The sequence below is a fragment of the Aythya ferina genome (assembly GCF_964211825.1).
Source record: "Aythya ferina genome assembly, chromosome: 1".
Lineage (NCBI taxonomy): Eukaryota > Metazoa > Chordata > Aves > Anseriformes > Anatidae > Aythya > Aythya ferina.
In genome coordinates this window covers 121970075-121992779 of record NC_140296.1, presented here as the reverse complement: position 1 = coordinate 121992779, position 22705 = coordinate 121970075, and the positions used below count along the sequence as shown (strand labels likewise).

General features: G+C 48.0%; 2 protein-coding genes across 4 annotated transcripts in view; one reads left to right on the top strand and one right to left on the bottom strand.

The window, feature by feature from the left end:
• Window positions 1-10: 10 nt before the first annotated feature.
• Window positions 11-14755, top strand: LOC311436849 (uncharacterized protein). The gene is made up of 20 exons (XM_084519383.1): window positions 11-201; window positions 294-350; window positions 1765-1802; window positions 3066-3206; window positions 4095-4157; window positions 5206-5326; window positions 5775-5867; window positions 6714-6874; window positions 7481-7566; window positions 7771-7854; window positions 8511-8573; window positions 8715-8792; window positions 8884-8972; window positions 9666-9702; window positions 10532-10680; window positions 11141-11203; window positions 11512-11587; window positions 12169-12253; window positions 12423-12510; window positions 13018-14755. Exons 1-20 carry the CDS (start codon window positions 49-51, stop codon window positions 13126-13128), a joined length of 1836 nt encoding a protein of 611 aa, XP_084375509.1. The 5' UTR covers window positions 11-48; the 3' UTR covers window positions 13129-14755.
• Window positions 14344-22705, bottom strand: part of TMEM39A (transmembrane protein 39A) — a 27090-nt gene continuing 18728 nt past the window's right edge. For all 3 annotated transcript variants that reach the window (XM_084519392.1, XM_084519393.1, XM_084519394.1), the window contains 7 exons: window positions 22034-22256; window positions 20542-20625; window positions 19007-19149; window positions 18208-18556; window positions 17217-17404; window positions 16575-16695; window positions 14344-16077 (listed from right to left, as the gene is read on the bottom strand). In XM_084519392.1, coding sequence (XP_084375518.1) covers window positions 15844-16077; window positions 16575-16695; window positions 17217-17404; window positions 18208-18556; window positions 19007-19149; window positions 20542-20625; window positions 22034-22256 — 1342 coding nt within the window. In that variant the 3' untranslated portion in view covers window positions 14344-15843. The remainder of the gene's footprint in view (window positions 16078-16574; window positions 16696-17216; window positions 17405-18207; window positions 18557-19006; window positions 19150-20541; window positions 20626-22033; window positions 22257-22705) is intronic.

The following is a 22705-nucleotide window of genomic DNA, read 5'->3' as shown; positions in this document are numbered from 1 at the left end:
ACCGCCCCACGGCTTCAGCAAGGAGCCGGCTGCCGGGGAAGGGCAGCGATGGCGCTGCTACCGCTGATCTTGGTTCCCCTCACGGTGCTGCCCGCTGTCCTGTACCTATGTTGCGGGAGGCGGCACACGGGCAGCGCCGCCGCCGTGCTGCAGCGCCGGGAGCCGGGGCGGCCGGCAGCCCGCAGCCCTCCGCGGGACACCGTGAGCTGAGGGGGTGTGGGGAGAGCCGGGGAGGGCGGGTGAGCGGTGGGGGAAGCGGGTCCCGGAGCTGATTTCTCGCCTCCTCTCCGCAGTGGGCTCCCCGGCTGTGCGGCTTCTGGCTGCGCCTCTTCAGCCATGCGGTCAACACGGTGAGTCGGGGCGCGGGCACGGCCGCCGGGGCACAAAATGTCCGCCGTCGCCCGGCTGGGGTAGCGGGGCTGTGACAGCACGGGGAGGGCTGGGTGTAAGGATAGAGACGCGTTTTGTAAGGGATTCCTTACAGGGACGCTTATCTCTGCGCGTTTTGGGGTGCCTCGTGGCCCCTAGGGGTGGTGGGGTGCTGTGTGCGCGGAGCTGCTCTCTGAAGAGAAAGTCTTTTTCTCTGAAGAGAAATATCTCCTTGCTTCTGCAGTGACCGGTGGCGTTGTCCACTCTGGGACGGCCGGGTTTGGCTGTCCCTGATGCTCCTCAGCTTTTAATTTCGTGACGGTGTTGGGGTTACAGGCAGAAGTCCTGTGTCTGTAGCGTGACTTGTCCCAGAGCGTGGCAGCAGGTTGGGCCTGGACTGAACGCTAGCAGCAGGCTGTGCCCTCATTGCTGAGAATACAGCGGGCTTATCTCATGGGCAATTTGTTCCAGGATATGGTAACCAGAATATCTTCCGATCTTTTGCTTTGTGGCCGCATCTGCTGTGTGACCCTGGGCTCGTTTCCTTTCCTGACATACACCCCTTGGAGGGGGGAGAAACATACATTCCCCACCTCCTCATACAGGTGCTTACTGTTGCAGATTACAGCAGATGTAGGTTTAGGAGCGATGCCTTTCCAAAAAGAGGCTGTAATTTCTACACAATTTGTGAAGCAATATGTCACTTCGTGGATGTAGGAATGTGTACCTTGCTTCAGACTTGCACTGAGTACCAGAGCCACGCTCCTTTCGAGTGTTTTGGAAGTCCATTCTTCAGCTATTAAGGCACGCTAGAACAAGGCTGATAACCCTGGGGCTGCTGGCATGGCTATATTGGGAAGTGAGGTATTCAGAGAGTGTTTCCAGCTGCCTGCTACCATGGAGCCTCTACATTTCTCATGCTTTTCCAGTTTGTTTACTGCAGGAGCTGACCAAGTGTCTTCTACAGGGCAGCTGAATACATACAGTGACAGGAAAGATGCTGACAAGGGGAATAAATGAAATAATGATAAGCTTCTGCCCTATCCAACGTTTGTATGCCCAGAGCATGAAGAAAGTAACTGTTGGGAGCTATATAGGTGCCTTTTAACAGTGCTGCAGCCTGCAGGTGCAGGCTTTCTGGGGCTGAGTTGGGGAAGGACAAATGCATGTCCCTGCAGAGATGCAGGAGAGCCAGGAGAATACAGTCCTTACAATCCTGTAAGTGTCAGAGGAGGATGGAAAGCATTTCGGACCGAGCTTATGGCCTGAAATACGAGTGCATGCTCTAGGGTGTTCTGCAGCAATTGTGAGCATATTCAGCGTTCATTGTCTCGTGGGGAGGATGCTCAGGTCAAAGCTGTGGCCAACCAATGTTTCTGCTTACATTTCTTCTAGGCTTTTGGACAGTTCTTGTTATTGCCGTTATTAATAAGGTAAGTGGGGAGTTTTATCTCCTACTGTGCTTCTTTCTTTCTTTCTTTATTTATTTAAAGGCGCTTTCATTGCATACATATTATAGGTTACCTGAGATTACCTTTTCAAAGAGAGAAGCAGCATAATTTGAGTGAAGAATGAGTAAGATTGTTTCATAGAGCTGGTTTGCTAGATTTTTATTATTTTTTTAACTACTCTGGTTTGGGTGACCCTCTACGTGAAGAAATTATCCCCTTTTCACACTCAGGCAGGTGCACAGGAACTGAATTCACCAGATTGTCTCTTTGCCTTTCTAAGCTCTTGCTAAAGAGCAGTCTGTCTTTCAAAGCTTGTGGTTTTGCAAATCTGTAGTGTGTACCAGCAGCAGTGGGAAAATAATAGTAGTGAGAAAATGAAGTCGAACATGAAGTTCAGAGTTTTTAATATGTTCTTTTTAAAGACATTCATTGTTCCTGAGTAACCTTTTATTCTTTCCTCTCACGTATGTTTTTATTTAGAAACTGTGCTTGCAAGTGTACTTTGCACTACAAGCCAGTAGTCAGGAATCTCACGCCCTCCCTTGGCTTACATATATAATTTGCTAGGTCATCTGTGCAGATCCCAGGGCTTTGAGAAATGTGTTGAATGCACTTGGTACTCCCTGAATTTTTACTTTGGGTCTGAGCCTTTTAAGTAAAGCAAACCCAGACAAGTGTCACTGCTGTTATGCAGTAGATCATTCCTTGGTATCTGTGACATGGTCTGGGTTTCTATGCTTCACTCACGTGTACTCCAAGCCCTGAACTCATGCAGATTCAACCCCTGTCACATTTGGTTGCAAACAAGCTATGTTGATGCAGGTCACGGAAAACTCTGAAGAGGCACTGGTTTTAACAGGGTAATGTTTGAATGTATGATGCAGACTACCTTATTTTATATCTTTTTCTCTCCGTTTCTGTCTTTTTTGGTCTGTGGGTGATGCATCTAATTAGAGCAAATGGGAAAACTTTCACTGTTTCTTTCCCAGCTTGGGTTTATGGAGGCTGGCTGGCCTTACGTCAAGAGGTAGGAGGCTCTATTAAGCAAGCAGAATAGATTGGGAGCTGTCTTCAGCAAGGGTTTAGAAAGGTGTGAAAGATTATCTTCTAACTGTTGCAACTCCCTGCTGTGGGAGCAGACTGCTACAACAAAATGTTCTTGGGTAAAGTTCACTTTGAACAGTCTGGAGAAATTAGTCATGGTGGAGCTTGCAAACTCTAGCAGCAGCTCTCTCTCTCTTTCAGGATGCACAACTTGTCTCTAATGCGTTCTCTTGACATTTGTGAAGATCCCACGTTTATCCCGGAGGTTGCTGCGGAGGTTACAGAAGACAAATCTGAGGCTAAGAGCACTTTGGATATTGTGAAACAGCTGATAGACTCAAGGTGAGTACGTGATGTTTAAGAGTGGAGTGGAAGAACACACGTGTTGTCATAATATTAGTCAGAAAGTGTCAGTAATCTGGATTAAAAATTCTTTCCATGTCACGGTACTTTACAAAACAAATAGCGCTGCCAGCCACCTCTTCGTTTGTAACTTACAAATCACCAGTAGTTGCATGCAATGTGAAGCTTCTGCTAGCTTCAGGAAGCCTGCTTGGCTCTGCTTGCACTATGAGAGTGGATATATTTAGTGGTTGGCCAGTCAATGCATGCATCCCTTAAGTGAATTTGCAGGTGTGCTGTTTCTTGCCTGCAAGGAATCTCAAACAGAAAACAGCAGTTGCTGGGAGGAGAAAAGAAACACAGGGTACAAAGCAAACAACCCACAAGAAATTACTCTTTGCTACTTAGGGAAAGCCTGTTTAGCTTCTTCACTGTGGCCTGTGCTTGATTAAATCTCACCAGATTAGGGATGAAATGTTACTGAGGCTCACGTGTCACACTGAGGTCTGATGCTGAGATGGGGGCAGCTGGACTGCTATGAATGCTCTCCCCATCTGGTTTTGTTCTTAGCTGTGGGCCTGTCTAGGAGTTACTGAAGATGTCTATGAGCTGTGCTTCATCAGCATCTCAGAGTAGATTCTCTGTATGTATTTGAGCTTTTAGTAACACTGAGCTTGCTTCCCGCTTGAGTTCTTAAGCTAGAGCATGGAAAAATGCTCAGTTCCAAGGAGTCTGACAGCATGAGCTAAAATCCTTAGAAAACCAGTCCCAATGATGACCTGGAAGCTGGCAATTCCCAATTTGTGCTGGATTCTGCAGGTGTAAACAGAGGTGGCTCTGCTAGTTCACAGTTGCTTTTTCAATCCTTTTTTTTTTTTTTTTTTGCAGGCCCGATTCTGCCAGCAGCGGGTTCAGCTTCAAAGGGATCAAAGACTACCTGGACTGCTACCGGTAGGTGAATAACTGGGAACAACTGGGAAAAACTGTCTCATGTGTTCCTCTGCTGTGGGCTGCTGCTGCACAACAAGCTCACAGCCATCTCCCTGTTAGAATTGTCCTTGAGGTACTGCTGTTTAGCATCATCCTTTCCAGTCCTTTCCCTCTACTAGAATAACAAAGGAAAGCCAACTGGGAGAGCTGGCACAGCTCTTACAAGCACTGCAAGGATATTTAAGTACTGTTTGTCTTGGCTTATCGCTGGTCTCCTCTGGGAGAGATTTCTCCATACCTTGTTTGCCTAAACAAGTGAGTGAGAAGGTGAGGAAGGTTTGTATGGATGATGCAAGCTGCACATACTGTGGGTCTCTGAAGAACCCCTTGACTCCCCAACTGCTTGTGTTCCTGTGAGCAGTTTGGCTGCGTTCTCCCAGTCCTTGTGTCCAGCTCGGGAGCAGCTGGAAGCCCATCCTTGACTCCGAGGTTCTTTGAGCTTGTTGGCTGCTCAGTACCTCCTGGTTGCCTTTGGGACGTGCGCCAGATCTGAAGTGCTCAGATAAATCCTGCTGCGCTCCTGGCACGTGTTCCTCAGGGGCCAGCCCTGCCAGTCGGCTGTGGCCTTGGAGCAAAGGGCTGACGCTGCAGCCTGGTGTTAAAGCTGAATCCTGACTGGGAGGCTTCAGTGCCAGCCAGAGACCCATCTGTTCATGTTTAAGCTCATGGTACAGGCAGTTTCATAACCTTGGGCTTTGAAGAGCTTGAAGGCTCTCCATAAAGTCCTTCCCTGCTTATCTGGTGTTTCAAGAACATCCGAGCAAGTCTCCCAGCTCCTGCCCCTACTCTGAGGGTGGGAAGGGTGTTGTAGAGGAAGCTCTCCTCTGAGGGAAGGGTGTCTTCTCTCGTGATGGTGTCAACTGTGTAGAAATCATCACCGCACGCAGATTCTTATCTAGTTGCTGGTTAAGGCCGGGACAGGTGCTGCCTTGCTGCCTGACAGACAAACCCTGCGCGTGGGCGTGGTGTGGGGGGCCTGGTAACGAAGATCCCAACTTCTGTCCTGTAGGAGTGGGAAGCTGACCCCGTCTCAGGTGGCAAAGAACATCATTGCCACGCTGGAGGACTGCGACAAATCCACGCCCCCACTCAGAGCGATAGTGCAATGGGACCGGGAACAGATAATGCTGGTAACGTCCTCCTCGGGTAGCAAAGGGGCCTCTGCCACCCCAAGAGTGGTAGCACCCATTAGAAAGGACAGAGGCTCTTCTTCTGATATGTTGCACAGAAAAAAAAAACACATGTTTTTTTGCTTCTTTCTTGTGTTGGGGACTAAAAAAAGTTTGCTTCCCTTCCTGCAAAGCGAGTTAGCATTAAGGCAATCTGTTTGCTACTGGGCTCCTATTTTTAAACCAGGATTTGTGTGCTTCTGCGGCCTTGTCGCTTCCAAGCAGTAAATGCTTCCCCCATCTGCATGCCGTGGAAGAAAAAAGAAACCTTTATCATTTGGCTTGCGAGCAGCCTGACAAAGCCATTTGTGGTATCTGTTCTGATATGGGTAATGACTTTCAGTTCAACTCTCTCTGCCTACTGATCTAACATACAACTTTTTTTTATTTTTTTTTCCCCGCTGTGCAGATGGCTGAGGCCTCCACTGCTCGTTACAGGAATAAATGTACCCTGTCTCGCCTAGACGGCATCCCAGTGTGCTTGAAAGAAGAGTTCAAAGTGGTGAGTTTCCTTGTCTAGCTGTCAGATGATGCTGCAAGTGGTCAACCTGGACAGCTTGCTGCAAGGAGGTTTTAAGGCCAACTCCTCAGCATAAGCCCGTGAATGCTTTTGTAATAAGGGTCAGTATATGGGTTTGTAATGAGTAGGATTAACGAGTTTTGCCACTTGATGATAGATCTCAGGCATGACAGATGTTTTCCATATCATGGACTGATCTCTTCAATCCACAGGGAGCAGAGGGTGGGGGTGGGAAACAGTCCCTCTGCTGACAAGATGAGAATCTACAAAAACACCTGTAGCAGTGGGCGTAACTGGCTGGATTTCTCAGTCACTCCCTCTGCTCCGTTGGCAAAGCATCCCTCTCTCCTTACCTTCAAGGACACGTTTGTATCAGAAATATGAAAGTTACTCTGAAAGTCCTCACCCACAGCAGGGTTGTGCTTGCAGCTTAGCAGCAGTTACTACTAAATAACTCCTGGAGATGCCGTCAAGCTGTCCTGGACTCAGCACATAAGTGTTGAAGAGTACTTAGCACACCCTGAAAATGAGTTCATCTGGTCTTTTGGCATCCATGTAATGTCGGTTCCTTGCTTCAAAGCACTGCAGGGTTGAAACGCTGCAGCTCCTTCCATAGAATGTGAGAGGAAGCCAATATTGAAGGGTTAAGAGTCCCTTGCAACAGGAACCAACACAGGAAGAGATGAAGATTGAGACTTCCTAGCTCTGACTTACTTCAGTGATGTCTGAGATCTGTTGTGGGGGTGAAGTGTGCACATGAAGCATGCATGCATTCCTGCCTGCCATACCAAGGTTTTAGGATGAATAATAAGGTGTCTTCTTGCTAAGGTACCGTACCATCACCGAGTGGGAACAGTGTATCTCGGGACTGAGCCCGAAACAGAAGATGCTACGGTGGCCAAGAAGCTGCGAGAGGCTGGAGCTATCATTATTGGGGTTTCAAACATGCATGAACTAGGGACTGGAACGACTGGATGCAACCCTAATAGGTAAAATTCCCTTCCTTCTCTCTCCCTCTCTCCTCGGACCTAAAAGTCTGTCCAGAACTGCCAGGGAAGGGTACAAAACCAGGGCAGACATGTAAGAATAAAACTGACTGAAACACCCCATGCAGGGAGAACCCTGGGGGTATGAAAACAGAGTAGATGTTTTCATCTACCTGTAGAAAGGTAAGAGGAAACCAAAGGTAAGAGAGGATTCAAGTCACATCTGCTGAGTAAAGAGCTGTCTTTCCAAGGCCTTGTGTGCATGGAGGTGTAAATGTTTACAGGATGAGCAGCAGACAAAAGCAGTGACATAAAACAAGTAACCAGCAATCTAATGAGCAGTCACAAAAATGGCTAATGGCCAAGAACAATGAGAAAAGGTACAATCAGCTCAGGAGAACATAGCGTTTTTATTTCCTAGCTAAAACAAGCCCACTGTCGTTTACTTCTGCAAATTTTCCAGCTATAGCAAGCGTAGCACTATCTGAGGTGGACCGGTGTCTCTTCAGTAAGAGATCTGAATCCCTGCACTGTTTCTAGATCTCTTCCCACCCTGTAACACACTTAGTCCTTCCTAGGAAAAGATTCAATACTATTTGTCTACCTCAGGTACCACAAGATCCCCAGGAATCCCTACAAGCCCAACCACTTCACAGGTGGGAGCTCCAGTGGGTCAGCAGCAGCTGTAGCAGCAGGTAGGTGGCTCTAACTTGAGCTTAGGGATGGTGGGAGGCAAGTCCTGAGCCTCAGGCGTTCAGATTTCAGGAAGGGTTTAGAGGCTGGAGGGAATTTGTGGCTGAACAGAGAGCTCTCTGTGCTGCCTTGGCTACAGCTGCTGGTAGAATGGACAGGGCAGCACAACTTGTCTCTGATCGTGGCCCCATGTGTGTATTTTGTAGGTCTCTGCCCCGTGGGCATTGGCACAGATGGAGGCGGCTCTGTGAGGATTCCTGCTTCGTTCTGTGGCGTGGTGGGGCTGAAAGGTAGTGCCCTTTAATCTGTGCGTGCATGTCTTTACTGTGTCAGGTAGGATGCCACAAACAAGTCAGGCACAATCCATCAATTCCTGCCGTATAAAACCCAGCTGGAGAAGCTCTGGACCGTAACACCCTGAGAGCCACACAGGCTGGAGTGGCAGAGTGAAAGTGTTCTCAGTGCTGACCATTGAAGAGATGTTCAGAAAAAAAATAGCTTGTGTGTGTGACTCAAATGCTAGACAAAACCCGTGTGCTGCTTCTCTTCCTACCCACTTATCCCTCTTCTGTCTCCCTCCTCTGCTGGGAGGTGCTCGTGGCGTAGCTGGGTATCTGTGGTGAGCTAGAGAAAGCAGCTTCACCCAAGATGGATTCCCGTTACCTTGATTATATGGAGGGGTTGACACTGCTCTGATTTGTATCTGGTAAGTTAGACCCGGTAATGGGCTTGTGTCAAACCAGCACGTAGCCATTCTCTTGGTAACCTTGCTCCTGAAGAAAAAGGTATTGAAAGATTGGTGACTAGGCTGTGAAATCGCTGGCAGAAAAGCGTCTGGCAGGGGCGTGTTGCTGACTGACTCGGTGGGGTGGGGCAGAGCTCTCAGATTCAGATATTCCCAGTGATTGCTCGTGTCTAACTACCTGCCCTTTTCTTTTTTCTCCAGGTACGTTTGGGCGGATCAGCTGTCACGGCAGCTACCCACTCTCCTACTCCACAGTCAGTGCAGGTAAGAGGATTCGTGCCCCCCTCCAGGGACCTCGCTGTGTGGTGTTGTCGCTGGGGAGGCAGTCTGGACCTACGTAGGACCTCAGGAGGAGGGTCCTATTTACTCCCTGTCACGTTTTCTTAACCAATTTCTCTTTTAAAGGCCCCATCTGTACCTCGGTGGCAGATGCAGCCATTGTTTACAGTATCCTTGCTGAACCAGATCCACTCTATCCGTACGGTAGGTGAGCGCCCTCCTCCCTGAACCCAGGTGCTCTGCCTTCCTGCAGGCATCCTAGCTAAAAGGAGGAACTCTCGCTTGCTCCCTGCAGGACTAAAGCAACCCAAAGCAACCCTGTCAGATATGTGTGCTCCCGACCTGAAAGGCTTAAAACTGGGAGTGGACTGGACGTTTTTTAAGGTGCCTGTTCTGTCTCTTTCTTCCTGATGCTTTGCAAAATTGAGTTTGGAAGGAATTCAGTGCGTTCAATGTTCTCTTACCTTTCCTCACATGAACTTCTTGTATTTAGCTCCGTAGATCGAGGGGAATATGGTTTAGGTAAAAGCACCCACTGGGATAACTTTTTCCTAAGGCAGCCTTTTGAGTAAAAGTCTGTTGGAGGTACAAGGAAAGGTAAAGACTGTACAGTTCATGGCCATATGCTTCCTCATGCTGCTGTTTCTATTGAAAGGGATGCTTCTGAATTGTTTCCAAAAGGCAATTGGTTTAAAAACAAACGAGGAAAATCAGCATATCCATTTGGTGACAGTGGTGTAGCCGTTGAGTAGTGTTTTGTCATCCCAGTGTAGAAACTGGGCTTGCAAGCTAATACCACTTGGCAATCGTAATGCAGCTTCATAAATATGCCCAAGATTTCTTCCCTAGAGGAAAACAAGGATGGCTTTGCCCCAGTGTTGAGGAGGAACATCTTCTCCTTTAGAAAAGGAGACCTTTCCTTTTCCTTAGGGCACGCCTTGCAAGCTGTCCTCTTGGAGCAGGTAGCCAAAGGTGGTTCTGGAAAGCTCCACGAGGACCAAAGTCCCGTGAGGGTGCCCACCAAGGAGAGGAGGGAGGTGACTAAAGTCTGCTCAGTTCTTTCCTCTTGTTCTCTAGGCATGTGATGCAGAAGTCCTGACCATCTGTGAGAAAGGTAAAGAGCAAAAATCTCTTAATCTGCATGAAGTTGTGTGTTCCCTCTGTGTGAGGCATTAAAGAGATCTGTCCTAAAGTCCTTGAAGGCAGATGTTTGAAGAGGTCTGGCTGTACAGACAGTGGTAGCTTTGTATTGGGGAAGCCCCCCTGACTGCTGAGGGTTAAAAAGCTCAACAGTTGTAGGCTTGTCAGGTTACAATGGAAGAATGCAGTTCAGTGTGCTAAGCCTCTGTCTCTGTATAAAAGCAGATCCTGTGCTCAGTAATAGTTACTCTGCGAGCTTTCGTGGTAAAAGACGTAAGGGAGGGACTTGTTTCACAAAGTTATATTCAGTGGGAAAGACAGGGCTGGGATTTTATGATGTATCCAGTCCTCTGCAATCAGCCAAATGGTGCCTTCAGCGTGGCTTTGTTAGATTGCAGACTGAGGAAAACTGAACTGGGTGATGTGGGGGGAACAGATGACAATGTCCGTCATAACAGCAAGCCTCCTGTGCAGTGGGGCTGAGATAGGTCACAGAAGTGTTATCAGTCCCTCTTTACTGTCTGGGTTAATTGCGGGCTAAAGGGAGGAGAGGAACTTGCCAAAAATGTAGTTGGTAAGTTAGGAACCAATCTACAAACCCCTACCTCTGCCCTGTTGGAGCAGTGAGATCTGATTAGGGCTAAGACTTACCTGGCACAGCAATTTGTGTGCAGCGTGATGCACTGAAGATGCTTGCCTTGTAATGGCCAGTGCGATCTCTGACGTCTCAAGGGGGAACAGCTTCTCGTCCCTTCTGTGAAGTCTAAAGAATACTGTTTGTGTTTTGCCTGTTCTGTGCTCAGCTGTGGAGTACCTGAAGAGTTTGGGAGCCAGCGTGGTGGAAGTGTCTCTTCCAGAGATGGAGGAAGTGAAAATAGCGCATGTGATCTGCATTCTGAGTGAGATGAGGGACATGCTGCAGCCTGACTTCAACAAACATTTCCAGGAAATGGTACGTAGCAGCAGCTTGGATCAATGGCAGGAGTTACCATGGCTGATGCAGAACAAGGGTCTCATGGCAGTGAGAAACTTGGGGCTCTCCTGCTTTTTCTACAACAATCCACCTGTGAGATGACTGCTGATACAGGAGAGTAGACCTGGAAGAAAACTCCTGGGTATCACACTCAGTTTCTTGCTGTTGTTGATTAAACACATCCGCATCCCCTCAAACTGTTATGGCCATGGTAAAACTCTTCCTGTCAACATGGAAGAGTATTAAAGCACACAGACATCTGAACTGCAGTTCCTAGGAAGACACTTAAGCTTGACAGCAGACTGACTAAGGTGGGAAAGGTGGGGAGAAAAGAGGAAGTCTGGAAGATTCAGTCTTTCTTCATACTTGCCTAAGGCAAGAAGATGTGATTAGCAATCCTGTTGCAAGGAGAGCCAGTGACTGATGTTTTCTCTTTCAGAACTTGGAGACGCGGGCTACCCTAGCCTTGGCTTCCCAGTTTACAGCTCTGGATTATATTACGGTGAGGAACAAACTGGTGCAGACATGAAGGGGAGGCATCTAGTGAAATGGCAAAGGTGGGGTAGGTAGTTCTCTTAGCCTCCCCATACAAGTGGAAAGATACCAGCCAGCTGTACTCCTCTGCAGGGAAAACATGCAAAATAGTGGGGCACCTGGACTGGCATGCTGCAGGTTGATTCCAAAATGAGGGAAGGATGTTCTCTTTTGCAAAGCCATGGGCTCTGGTGGGCAGAGGCAGTGCAGTCATCATCAAACTTTGGCCTCGTAAACCAAGAGGGCCTGGTCAGACAGTAATCTCTCTGCTTGCAGGCAAATCGACAGAGAACTCGCAGCATGAGGTTTTTGCGAGAGATCTTCACCACCGTGAACTGCATCCTTACACCAGGTATTGACAGCCTTGGCCAAAGAGCTGCTCCCTGCCCGTTGTGGTGCGTTTTGAGAACAGCCACTCCGTTAACTCTTCCTCCCCAGTTTTAAGAGCGTGATTTTTGTGCGGAGACTTGACTCTGCCTCAGGCCTCCAGAAGAACGTGGGGCCTGGTTGGAATGACTGCTGTGTGTTTCTGTTCTTGCTGCCTGTATCCAAGGCAGTCAGAAAACTCCCTTTTGGTAGTTGAACCATGAGGTGCAGAACCAGCAGGGTTGCAAAGGAGGGACTAGACATCATACTTGTGTATGAAGAACTAGAAAACTGACTGCTCAGTTCATAAATCCCAACAACTTCATTGTGTTCTGGGGGAGGGAGTTTGCATTACTAATCTAGATCAAACATGGCATTAAGGAACTGAGCTGTTCCTTGGAGATTGCCCACAGCCTTTGCTCTTTGAGCACTGGATCAGGTTGCCTAGAAAGGCTGTGGAATCTCCACCCTCCGATGTGATCCTGGGCAGCTTGCTCTAGCTGAGCTGGAGTCGGACAAGATGCCCTCCAGAGATCCAACCTCAACCATTCTGTGATTCCTCCACAGCTGTTGCTTCCACTGCCCCGAGAATCCACGAATCTGACCTCCTGACTGGCAGCAACGACACTTCATTCATAGTTCAGTCCATGAGGTAAGAAGAGTTGCTGTTTGCACTGTGAAAATGGAAACTTGTGAACAGATGGGCACTGGGTGCACTAACTCTCAGAGGTCAGGACGGATCAATTCTCTCTGCTCCCCCCGCAAAGGGCAACTTTGCTGCTGCCTCAAGGCAGGAATATTGATGACAGCTTCTCTCTCAGGTTCATGCAGCTTGCTAACTTGACTGGGATTCCAGGCCTCGTGGTCCCCGTTGGTTATTCTACTGTTGGGCTTCCTATCAGCCTCCAGGTAAGCATTGGCTCTTTGTGAATGCTGGGTCACAAAATCCCCAGGTGGCTCTGCCCTGAGCCACCACAACCAGGTTCATCCTGTTCCACACAGCACAATTGAGGAGTTGCCAGGTACTAGGGAGGAATTTTTAACTTTTGAAACACACTTCTGAATGCCAGATGGACTCTTCAGGGTTGTGGACAAAGATTTATCTTTTTCCCTGTCCACTTGCATCTGTACCCATTATTTATCACTACTTTCCTCTCTTTTCCTCTCAGTTCTGTAATTCAAATCCTTTCTTGCTCTTCTTTTAAAACGGTCCTGTGTAAAAGAACGTTCTTTACATCTTAATTAAGTCACTGAGCTGCCTTTTCCCCAAATGCAGTGATGTCCTATTTGCTGGGGTAAAAGTGAGAAACATATCCTTTTGGTGCTGTTGGGAAATAGTTTTAGCTGTGTTTTCCTGGGCTTTCAATCACTGTGTGTGACGATGCTGCTCTTCTTTCTGTCTCTCTCATCTTCCAGGTCATGGGAAAATGGTGGGATGAAGCTGTTCTTCTGAGGATTGGCCTGAAGCTAGAGCAATTTCGTAACCAGACCAAGAAACCATCCATTTATTATGACATCCTCGCATGATGGAGTGACCGAGATGGGGAATAAGTCTTTACCCCCCCAACCCCTTCCCACCCCTGTAGTTTTGACCTGGCCAAGTACTACGTGGACTTGTTTTCAGTGCTCATCTGAATGAGGTTTAGTGGCAGGCTCAGCTGAGGAATGGGGAGAAGCACTGACTGGAGCAGGCGCTGATGCTGAGTAGACATCAGTTCTGCTCCCTGTTCAGCACTGGATTGCCCAGTTCATACCGGGGAGAGAAACTGTGCTCGCTAGCTCCTCACTGTGTTTTTGCCAACGGGGGAAGTTACAAATATCTTCTGCAACTTCTTTCCATGTCAGGGTCCTACGTAAAGATGGAAGACAGCTACGGCACTGTGAGTGAGCAGGTGATAGTGCTGTGTGTGGAAATCCACAACCTCTAGGCCTCACAGAATGCCTCCTGCTCCAGGATATAACAAAAGCACTGTTTTAAGAAGGAGAGGCAGCTTCCCTTAAGAGCTAAGCTCCTTTGGAATGAGGAAGATATTAACACAGCTGCAGTTAGGAAGAGTTGGGTAAGCCCCTTACTTAAGCTAGCCCCTTAGAGCAGAAAAGAAGGCACTGTGAACCTTTAGTGTAAGGTCAGCCTGTTCTGCAGAGCTCACTGCAATCCCACCTACCTTCAACCCTTAAGTGCAAGGGGAGAAAAAAGCAGAGCATGGAAACTCATTATCTCTGCCCTGATGCCCTGGTTCAGGGTTCTGGCATCCTGTTGCACCGCTGACAAATGTGTCTGTTTCCCGAGCTACGACTTGGAGAGCCTCTTCTCTCCCACTGGTTACTTAAGCGGAAGCCTACTGCCATTCAGGTGTCCCACTGGAAAAAGCAACCCAGGAATGCTGTGAAACAGCTGAGAGAGGTGCTGAGAGGGTGAAATGTAAGTGGTACTAAGAGCAGAAGTGCTATTGAGCTACTCTAGGAGTAGCTCACTATTCAGTACTCAGGGGCACAGGAAAGGTGTTGCACAAAGCCACATGCAGCACAGAGCCTGCTCTAGGTAAGAAGCCAACTCATCCCAAACTGTACTTCCAGAAATAAGATAGAAAAAAGATGAGATTGCATGACACCACAGCAGGAAAAGCTGGAGAAGGCTCTACTTATTCAAGAGTTGTCCCAAAAGCCACAGTAGTTTCACTGACAGGCCCAAGTACCCATGTCCTGCTTGCACCACCATGGCCACATCAAAGAGAAGACCTGTAAGTAACTAAAGCTAAACATTTAGGTTAGTTTTGGAATACCTCCAGGTTAATACTCAGAGGCATCTCCTGTTGTCAACCTCATTGACTATCAGAGAAGAAAAACACCTTTGCTTGTGATCAGGTTCTGGGAGTTCTTACAGACAGGAACAGAAAAGCAGTAGATTCTTAGCTTGGAAGGAAAGAAGGAACCAGAAAGTAGTTGCAGTTTCTCCCAACCTCATTACAGTTGTTTTTTTTAGTTAATATACATATCCACTCTTTAAACAGAGCTAGCACTTTACTAATGGCTAAAGGGTCCAGTCAGATAACACCTGAGTGGAGGAATGTTGCATAACCTTAAATACTTGAGTCAAAGCAGCAAGATCAGCTGTTAGCAGCGTCCACAGTTAAATTAATGACATGGTTGATAATTTTATCTTCAAGTCCTTTGTGATATTACCACAACTGTTATTAGAGCCTACTGTAGTTCAACTTTATGAAGAACGGTGTTTAAAAGAAAAATATTTCCTCTACTATTAATAACTTATTAAATGCTCTAAAAACCTGAGAGTGAAACACTGCTGCAATGCATCGTGTGGCAATAGGGGACTTGGTAAGTGTCTGACAAGAAGAAATTTCTTCCAGGAACATTGAAGGAAGTGTCTGAATCTTCCCTAATTTGATGCAGTTACTCAAGGGCAAAGAGATAGTGGTAACAAAAATATATATTAAATTATAATCCTGCTAAATTAAGCTATTTCAAATCCCTTTCTAACTCATACACTACCTCAAAATTAAAATTCCAAGATTTAGTTCATTTTCTGGGAGGAATGAGGAAGCTTAAGTTGCTAGATAGAGGGACAGGAGCTAAAGCAAAGGGTTTATTTAAAAATACAAACAACAAAAAACCTGTATCCTGCTAGCTCTGGGAAGAAAAGGGAAGTGAAAGCTTTTGCTGACTGTCAATAATTTAGTCTGTTTTTTCAGCACATTGCTTCTTCCCTTTCTCTAAATTGGTTTAACTGGTGCAAGTCTTCCCTGGTAGTGAGGTTTCTAGGTAAACTGCTCATACTGGTGAAAGGCCCTTGTTTCCTTTTTCCCCTAGCTCTTCACTTACTGAAATTTTAGAGGAGACCAATTCCTAATTAACAGCAGCTCCATCCCCACAGTGTGCAATAGCAAGGCAATCGTGTGAGCAAAGCAGACACAGTGACCACACACACAAACAGTCCTGTTGCTTCACATAGATATATGTATGGGTATAGATATACGGTATATACACACTGATTTTTTTTATATATATATATATATATAAAATAACACCTTGTTTATAAAGCGACATTTAATTGCCACCAGTTCCCTTCCCACCCCACAAAAACAACAGTATACAAAATATAAAATATTTTAAATATTTATAAACGCCGCAAGAAAAAAATAGAACTGTACGAAAATATTTTTTTCTGAGGTTCCCTCCCCGCCCAAGGGCACGGGAAGGCGAAAGGGTACACGTTGGGCAGGCCTAGTGTGCCTTCAGTCCATAGTTGTTAAGTGGATAGGAATATGCCCTGCCTAATACTATCCGGTCCCGGAGGAGCTTAAATAAGACATAATAATTGCAGAAAAGGATGAGGGCCATGGAGAGGGTATGGTTCCACTTCTCGGAGCGCAGCAGTGAGTAGAGCTGGTAGCAGACCACGCTGCCTTCGATGAGGATCAGCAGGTTGAGCAGCCGTAATGGACGGTGAAAAAGGAACTGCGGGGAAACAGGTAAAAAAGCACGGATTTCTGTAAGTTTTTTGTGATGTTAGTGGGGAGGGGTGCGTGTGTAATACTGTCTGGTGCCGCTGAGCTAGACAGAAGGGATGTTTGTACTCCAAGCACCACTAGCTGCTACTTAGGGAAAGCAGCATAAGACAGGAGGAATGTAAAGTGTCATTTTCCTTGAGAAGGAGAGGACTGGTGAAATAACCAGCTGAGATGCTTTCCCATTTCCCCAGAGGATGCTCTGTTAAGTAGAACCTCTTAAAATATGCTTATGCCTGATGAGAGAGCTGCATCACCACACTGAGAAAAGCACTGATGAGGCAGCCATTACTTCCCTTCTGATGCTGCAGTGGGAAAACTTCTGCTGAGAACAGGCAACAGGCAGCTCAAACAGGCAGCCCGGCCTCAAACTCTGTTCTGCTGCAGCTAGGTTTAAGCCTCTCCTCCCTCCCACCGCCACGACACGCCGAGAGGAGAGATACTTGCATAAAAGCGGGCATGGGACACGTCTGAAGGCACTGCTACATTGTAAGGCCCAACTGCTTTATACAGGCATCGGCTACGTCGCACCAGTACTCCTTGTGGCCATATTGTGTTCTCTGACCAGCTGCGGGGAAAAAGTGCCAGAGCGTTAGCATCGGAGGGACAGCACCAAGGAGGAAATGCTCAGCTCACTGAAGAGGGGTTCAAAGGAAGGGTGAGCATCTTGAAAAATGCCCAAATTTCTGCTATAGGGGTGTGCCCCAGCTTCCGTCGGAACAACACGGAGGTGAGGGTATCACAAGCTCACCAGAACTCAGACTGAGCAGTGAAGAAATGGCTCCCCATGCAAGAACCTGGCCTACTACATTGGAGGGGAACACCTCTGCCTCTGTTAAAGCTACTGCTGCGGTGCCCCAGAGGAATTATTACAGCACTAGTTTCTGGGAAGGAACCAGCACTTTACCAGGAGCTTGGACAGCTTTCTAGAGCAGACATTTCTGTTTCTTGGGAACAGAAAGATCAGCAGAGCTGTGTCTGCAATCCCTGGCACTATGGGGAGTGGAAAAGCTTGCTAAGTAGATAAATATCAGCAGTGCTGTATCTACTGGAACGTCTCATCCCCTTGCTTCCCATCCCCACACTTACATGTGCTGTGGAGCGTTGCTGTAGGAGCCGTGTTCTAGCTTCTGCCACTTGCCGAGGTGGGCAGCCGATCTGTGGAGCAGGTCGCAATACTTGGGAGGCAGCAGCTGAGTGGTGAGCATGACGAAGGCGTTGATCCACACCATGATGAGGTGCTCACAAGACCACCGCATGTCGTAGTACTGGGTGCTCTGCAAAGAGAGCGGACGAGAGCTTGGCACGCTGCTGTCACTAGGCAGAGGAGGGGATGACAAGGGGACGTACTGCGTGTGCATCCAGCAGACCCACACCACACGTTACAGGCATGCGCTTTTGGACCGGTGATTTCAGAGGGTTACAGCTTAGGAAATGCTCAAGGCTCCCTTCTCCTCGACCCGAAGGAGAAAGGGTGGGGGTTTGATGATGTTGCAGCTTGGTGCCTCTCCTCCTCCGGCAGCAGGGAACAGGAGGGGCTGCTTTCCACAGAGCTGCCTCAGGAGCACCAGGACTGCTACGTGGATTGTGGAGCCCTACCCGGTTCACTACACCAACTAGAGCTCGTTCACATTAGAATATGACAAAAAAATACGACCCCCACACCGACACGGGGTTCTCAGATTTAGATTCCTAGTTGGCTGCTTTCTAACAGGCTAAACACCAAAGCCTCTGATCCAAGCGCTCGAAACCCAGGACGTTGGATCTGAGACAAGCAACAACGCGTGCCCTTTTTCTAGGAAGACGACAGCTACTCATCTGCCTAGGACAGGGGGTGGGAGAAGGGGGGTTAGTAAGTGGGGTGATGGGACTGGAGGTGCATCACATTTATGGCAATACCTATCCGCCAACCAGGAGCAGTACTAGTGCCCTCCGGATGCAGCCATGCTCCGCTATCCGGGCTGCCAAAGGGGAGACAGAGAAAAGGGGAATTAACCAGGAATCCGGCCTGGCAGCAATTCACACAACATTCAGAAGGAGGCGGCGGGCAGGGGCGCGGAGAGAACCAGCCAAGAGCTACCTTGACAAAACACAGTGGCAGGAAGGCCACGTAGTAGGCACTGAAGAGAGAGTTGAAGAGAACTTCCTTGATCCTGCGGTTGAAGTCTGCTTTTAGGCACTCCACCTCATTGCGGATGAGATCTGGGGAAAGGGGGCAGCTGTGGGTAGGGATAGACGTAGGATTATTGAACTGTTCTCTCAAGGATTCCCACAGAAGCGAGAGGAAATCTTTGGGTTTGACCAGGCTGCTGACAGCTGAAGCCCCATCGTCCACCATCTGATCCTGTACCAAGTAACCACAGTCCGCAGGTAGGGGCTGTGCTCTGCTGTCCTGGTGGAAGCAGCACAGAGGAACGTAGACACCAAACCTGCGGGGAGAAAAAAGGAAGAAAGACGGGATGAAATGACAGCCAACCCGACATGAAGCAGCGTCCACCTTCTCCACAAGTGTTAGCCCTTATGAGAGGGACACCACACAAGAACCTTCACTCCAGAAGAAGTGGGCAACTCTTCTTCACTTAAGCAGCTCGACGCTGCAGCCTTGAAAGCTGCAGAGATGTTTCTTGATATCCTAGCCGTGGAACTTGTCATCCCAGTGGAAACAGCAAATAGCACACTGCAGGCAATTTGCTTCATAGGGTCAGGACCACCTCCCCTAACCGTTCCCATTTCCCCTTTATTCTTAAGGCGGCTTTTTCTGTCTGCCTGTGTCTTGGGGGCAGATTATAGCCAGCATCTCTGGTTCCCACAGCAGCTCGTGCCACCCCAAGGCAGCTATGCTCCTCCCTGCCCTACAAATAAGAGGTATTGCTACTCACGGGTAGCCCAGGAAGAGAAGATTGAGCACAGAATGGCTGCGGAAGAGGTTGACCAGAGTCCAGCAGAGCACCCATCCACAGAGGGTGAGCAGCACCAGGCGCACCATGTAGTGAATCACTGACGTCGCACCCACCTGAGAAGCCTGCAAATAGAGAAGAAACGTTCAGCAGCCACGTGGCACGAGTGCTAGGACGTGAGCACACGGGGTGCCTGTGGAGGGGGAGCAGGAAGAAAGTGCCACGAGGCACTGGAAGAGGGATGACTGCCCTCTTCCTCCTAGAAGAGGAAGACTGACTCTCTCTTACAAAGGTGAAACCGCTTGATATCGTGTCTGGGAGAATCCACAAGATCAAAACAAAAACAAAAAAAAAACAAAAAAACAAACAAACAAAAAAAACCACGACAAGTTCTAGGGCATGGTTAAAACAGGGCCCTTTAAAAACCAGAGCTGTAAAGTAAAAGATATTTTTACTCAGGTTCTTTAATGCTCTGATGATATTCCAAGATAGCCTGCAACACATTTCCTCCCACTATTTCCTTTACAAAGATCAGATCTCGGCATTCATTTTCCTAAAGAACTGATTATCACAATTCTCAGCTGAGCAAAGAGATGGTGCACTTTGGCAATCCTCAAACCAGGATTTCCACCGTTCCCTCTTCTGCATGTACAGGCTACAGTTTAGTGAGGAGGCACCACCTTCAAAAGGACAGCGAGGAAGCTTGGTCCAGTCTTCAAAGGGGAGAAGGCAAACTGAACTATGGAAAGATTCTCAGTGATTATAGCCAATAGATGGGATGTGCAAGAACCCGCGTGGAAGGTTTCAAAGCAGCAGTTTCAGTCTGTGGAAGGTTTTATGGAGTAAAAATGAAAATGGTAGGAATCAAAAATGAAAATGGCAGAAATCAGAGATGAACGAACTGGGAATCCATCTTTATTCACCCGTTTAACAGCACGTAACTGTTAGGAGTTTTTGTACTTAAAACTTGTTGCTTGATCTGGAGTAGTATTAACTGTTTCAGTGGAGCTTCCCTTTTCCTCCAAAGAACTTTTCCCAAACATATCCTTGGTGTGGTTCTGCTCCCACAAAGATAGAGCGTGTCTCAAAATCTAAGCTCACGCAGAGTTATTGGGTAACCAGGACAAGGAAAAGCAGTTCTAACAGCTATTTCTATTTCACTTTAGTATACGCACACATCCTTCTTCTGACATTTCCCCTCTAATCTCCTTGTTCACTTTTCTAGGCTTGGCTAACCTCCCTATTTGCCTTTCTCCTACCTGACTTGCAGGGATAGAGAAGCAAGCAGGATCATTTCATCTCCTAGCTGCAAAGAGGACAGAGCTACCCAATACTGAAGGACATGAATGGGCTCAAAAAAAAGACCCCAGTTCCCCAAAATCTTAGTCTTTCACACCCAGACTTGTTCTGGAGGGAGAAAAGCTCCAGCTACCCAACTCTCAGAACTTCCTAGGACTGTGGATGGTCACGCTCTGCAATCAGCCCTATGGGCAGGGGAGGGAACACTGAAAGGTTACCTCAGAGATGAGGGCCCACACCAGCCTCCGCGCCAGCATCACTGTGATGAACGCCGCCAGGTGGTAGTCAATGAGGTGGAAATTCTGAAGGAGGAAAGAGAAAAGGTCTTCACCAGGGGAACGGAGCCCAAAACCACCCAGCTGGGGTGGGACTGGAAAGCTGGCTGCTGAGAGCATTAGGGTCACATTTCCCTAAATCTCTCTATCAGGGGTGAGAGAGAAGGGAGAAAACTGAGTAACACAGAAACATCTCCACAATCAAGGTCTTCCCCCCATGTTGTAGGTCACTTCCCATGGAGGAATTTCTACTAAAAAAAAAAAAAAAAAAAAAAAAAACGGGAAAAAAAAAAAGCCACCCTTCAAGGCAGGTATTTCTGGGGTCAAAGAGCACTCTAGGACCAGGATCCTACTGTGGAGAACAATCTCCAAGTTCTCAAGGGAAAAGTCACCAGCCACAAAAAGGCAACCAAACCTATGTCTGGAGTGCTGCATACCAGCTCACTTTAGCCTCTGGTCTCTGAAACAGGCTGTAGTGACCACCAGTGCTTCCTGATGATCAAGTTGATGGGGGAAATGCTGTCTTCACAGGCCATAGATCTGTACTGGAAGTTATTGTTGGTTCTGGCTGCATGAAGTTAGATGCAGCTCCTGGAACCCCTAATTTCTTTTTTTCAGTGAAGCTGTGTTCTGGCTAGAACGGTCAGCAGAGTGAATACTGTCTGGAACCTGAAGGACATTTTGGGTATACGAGAATGTTCACCTTCTAGGAACAAGCATAAGTTGATATGTTTTCAGGTGGGGAGTCTAAAACAGAAAGGTTTTTCTTCAAAGAAAGCCGTGCCCAGCCTTGGGTAGCTGCATTTGCAGCTAACAGCTGGATAACTAGAACACCAGCACCACCTGTTGGTATAGTTACCCAAGGAACTGCCTCATGCTTCAAGGACACCATATAGGTTTCAGAACATGCAGACAAGGTTTGCTGACTCGGGTACAGCTCACTGCCAGGTCGCACAGCTTATTGGGCTGGGAAGACTGCAGCTAAGGAGTCTGGATGGCCTACGTAAGGTGAGGATCTGACCACCTCCCCAACTCCTCTGCTGTTGACCCGTTGGGAGATACTCATGCAAACTTCCCTCATCCTTTCTCTTAAGCTCTGTTGTTTCCTCTGGTAGGAGGCACCCACAGCAGCACGTAGGCTCCTGTAGGTTCAGCTCCATTTCAAAACCCAGCAGCTAGCTTGGCCATGCAAGTGTCCGCAAGAAATTTCCACTGAAGAAGCCCTGCTGACACCTTTCTCTCTTTCTCTTACCTTCTACCTATTTTTTCCCCTATAAAATGAGGGATGACATGGGCCTGGTTGATCTGAGCACGTGCAAAGTCCTTTTCACCCCCTTCTATCAAAGGCTTGGTGACTCCTGAGCTGAAGAAGCATGAAAAGCAGCTGTGTAATGACAAAGCACAAGGGAAGGATGGCATTTGCTGGGGAACTCACCAGTGAGGTGCAGGACGCAGGGTGATTGTACGGGTACCACCAGACAGTCTTGTAGATGTTGATGTACTGAATGAAGAGGGCTACCAGCAGGTAGATGAAGAACAGGAATTCAAAGAGCAGGCTCCCGTCTAAAGGTAGCTCAGGGATCCGGCAGTGACGTACAGGCTCTGGAGTAATCAGCGCTGTGATCGGAGGCGCGGAGAGGCTGATGGCACTACCATTCCTAGAGCAGACAGACACCACTCACTTGGTAAACATTCTACATGGTCTCCACTGTTTTCCAGGACAGGGAGTGCTTAGGGTTGTGATTTGGGGACTGGGCATTGCTGGAGCGCAGACGGTATCAGTCTTGCACTCATGCTACTGGCGCAAGACTGGTGGTGAGCTTTGTCTTCCTCTTAACACAAACAAAACCCTTATCCAGTGTTTTCTGCACACAACTGATAGATTGGTCTACCAGAGGTGCCCAGCTCTATTTCAGGCGAGTTGCAGAGGGAAGACCAGAGGTACAATGAGGAAGAAAACTTCAAGCAAAACCATGAGATGCTGCAGCAGCATCCAGTTCACCCCAGGACAGAAGCACACGGCCTCTTTCTCCAGTACTGCAAAGTGCCCATCACCTTTCTGTGCACAGCTCTTCTCTTAAAGAGAGGTAACGAAAAACAGAATGGA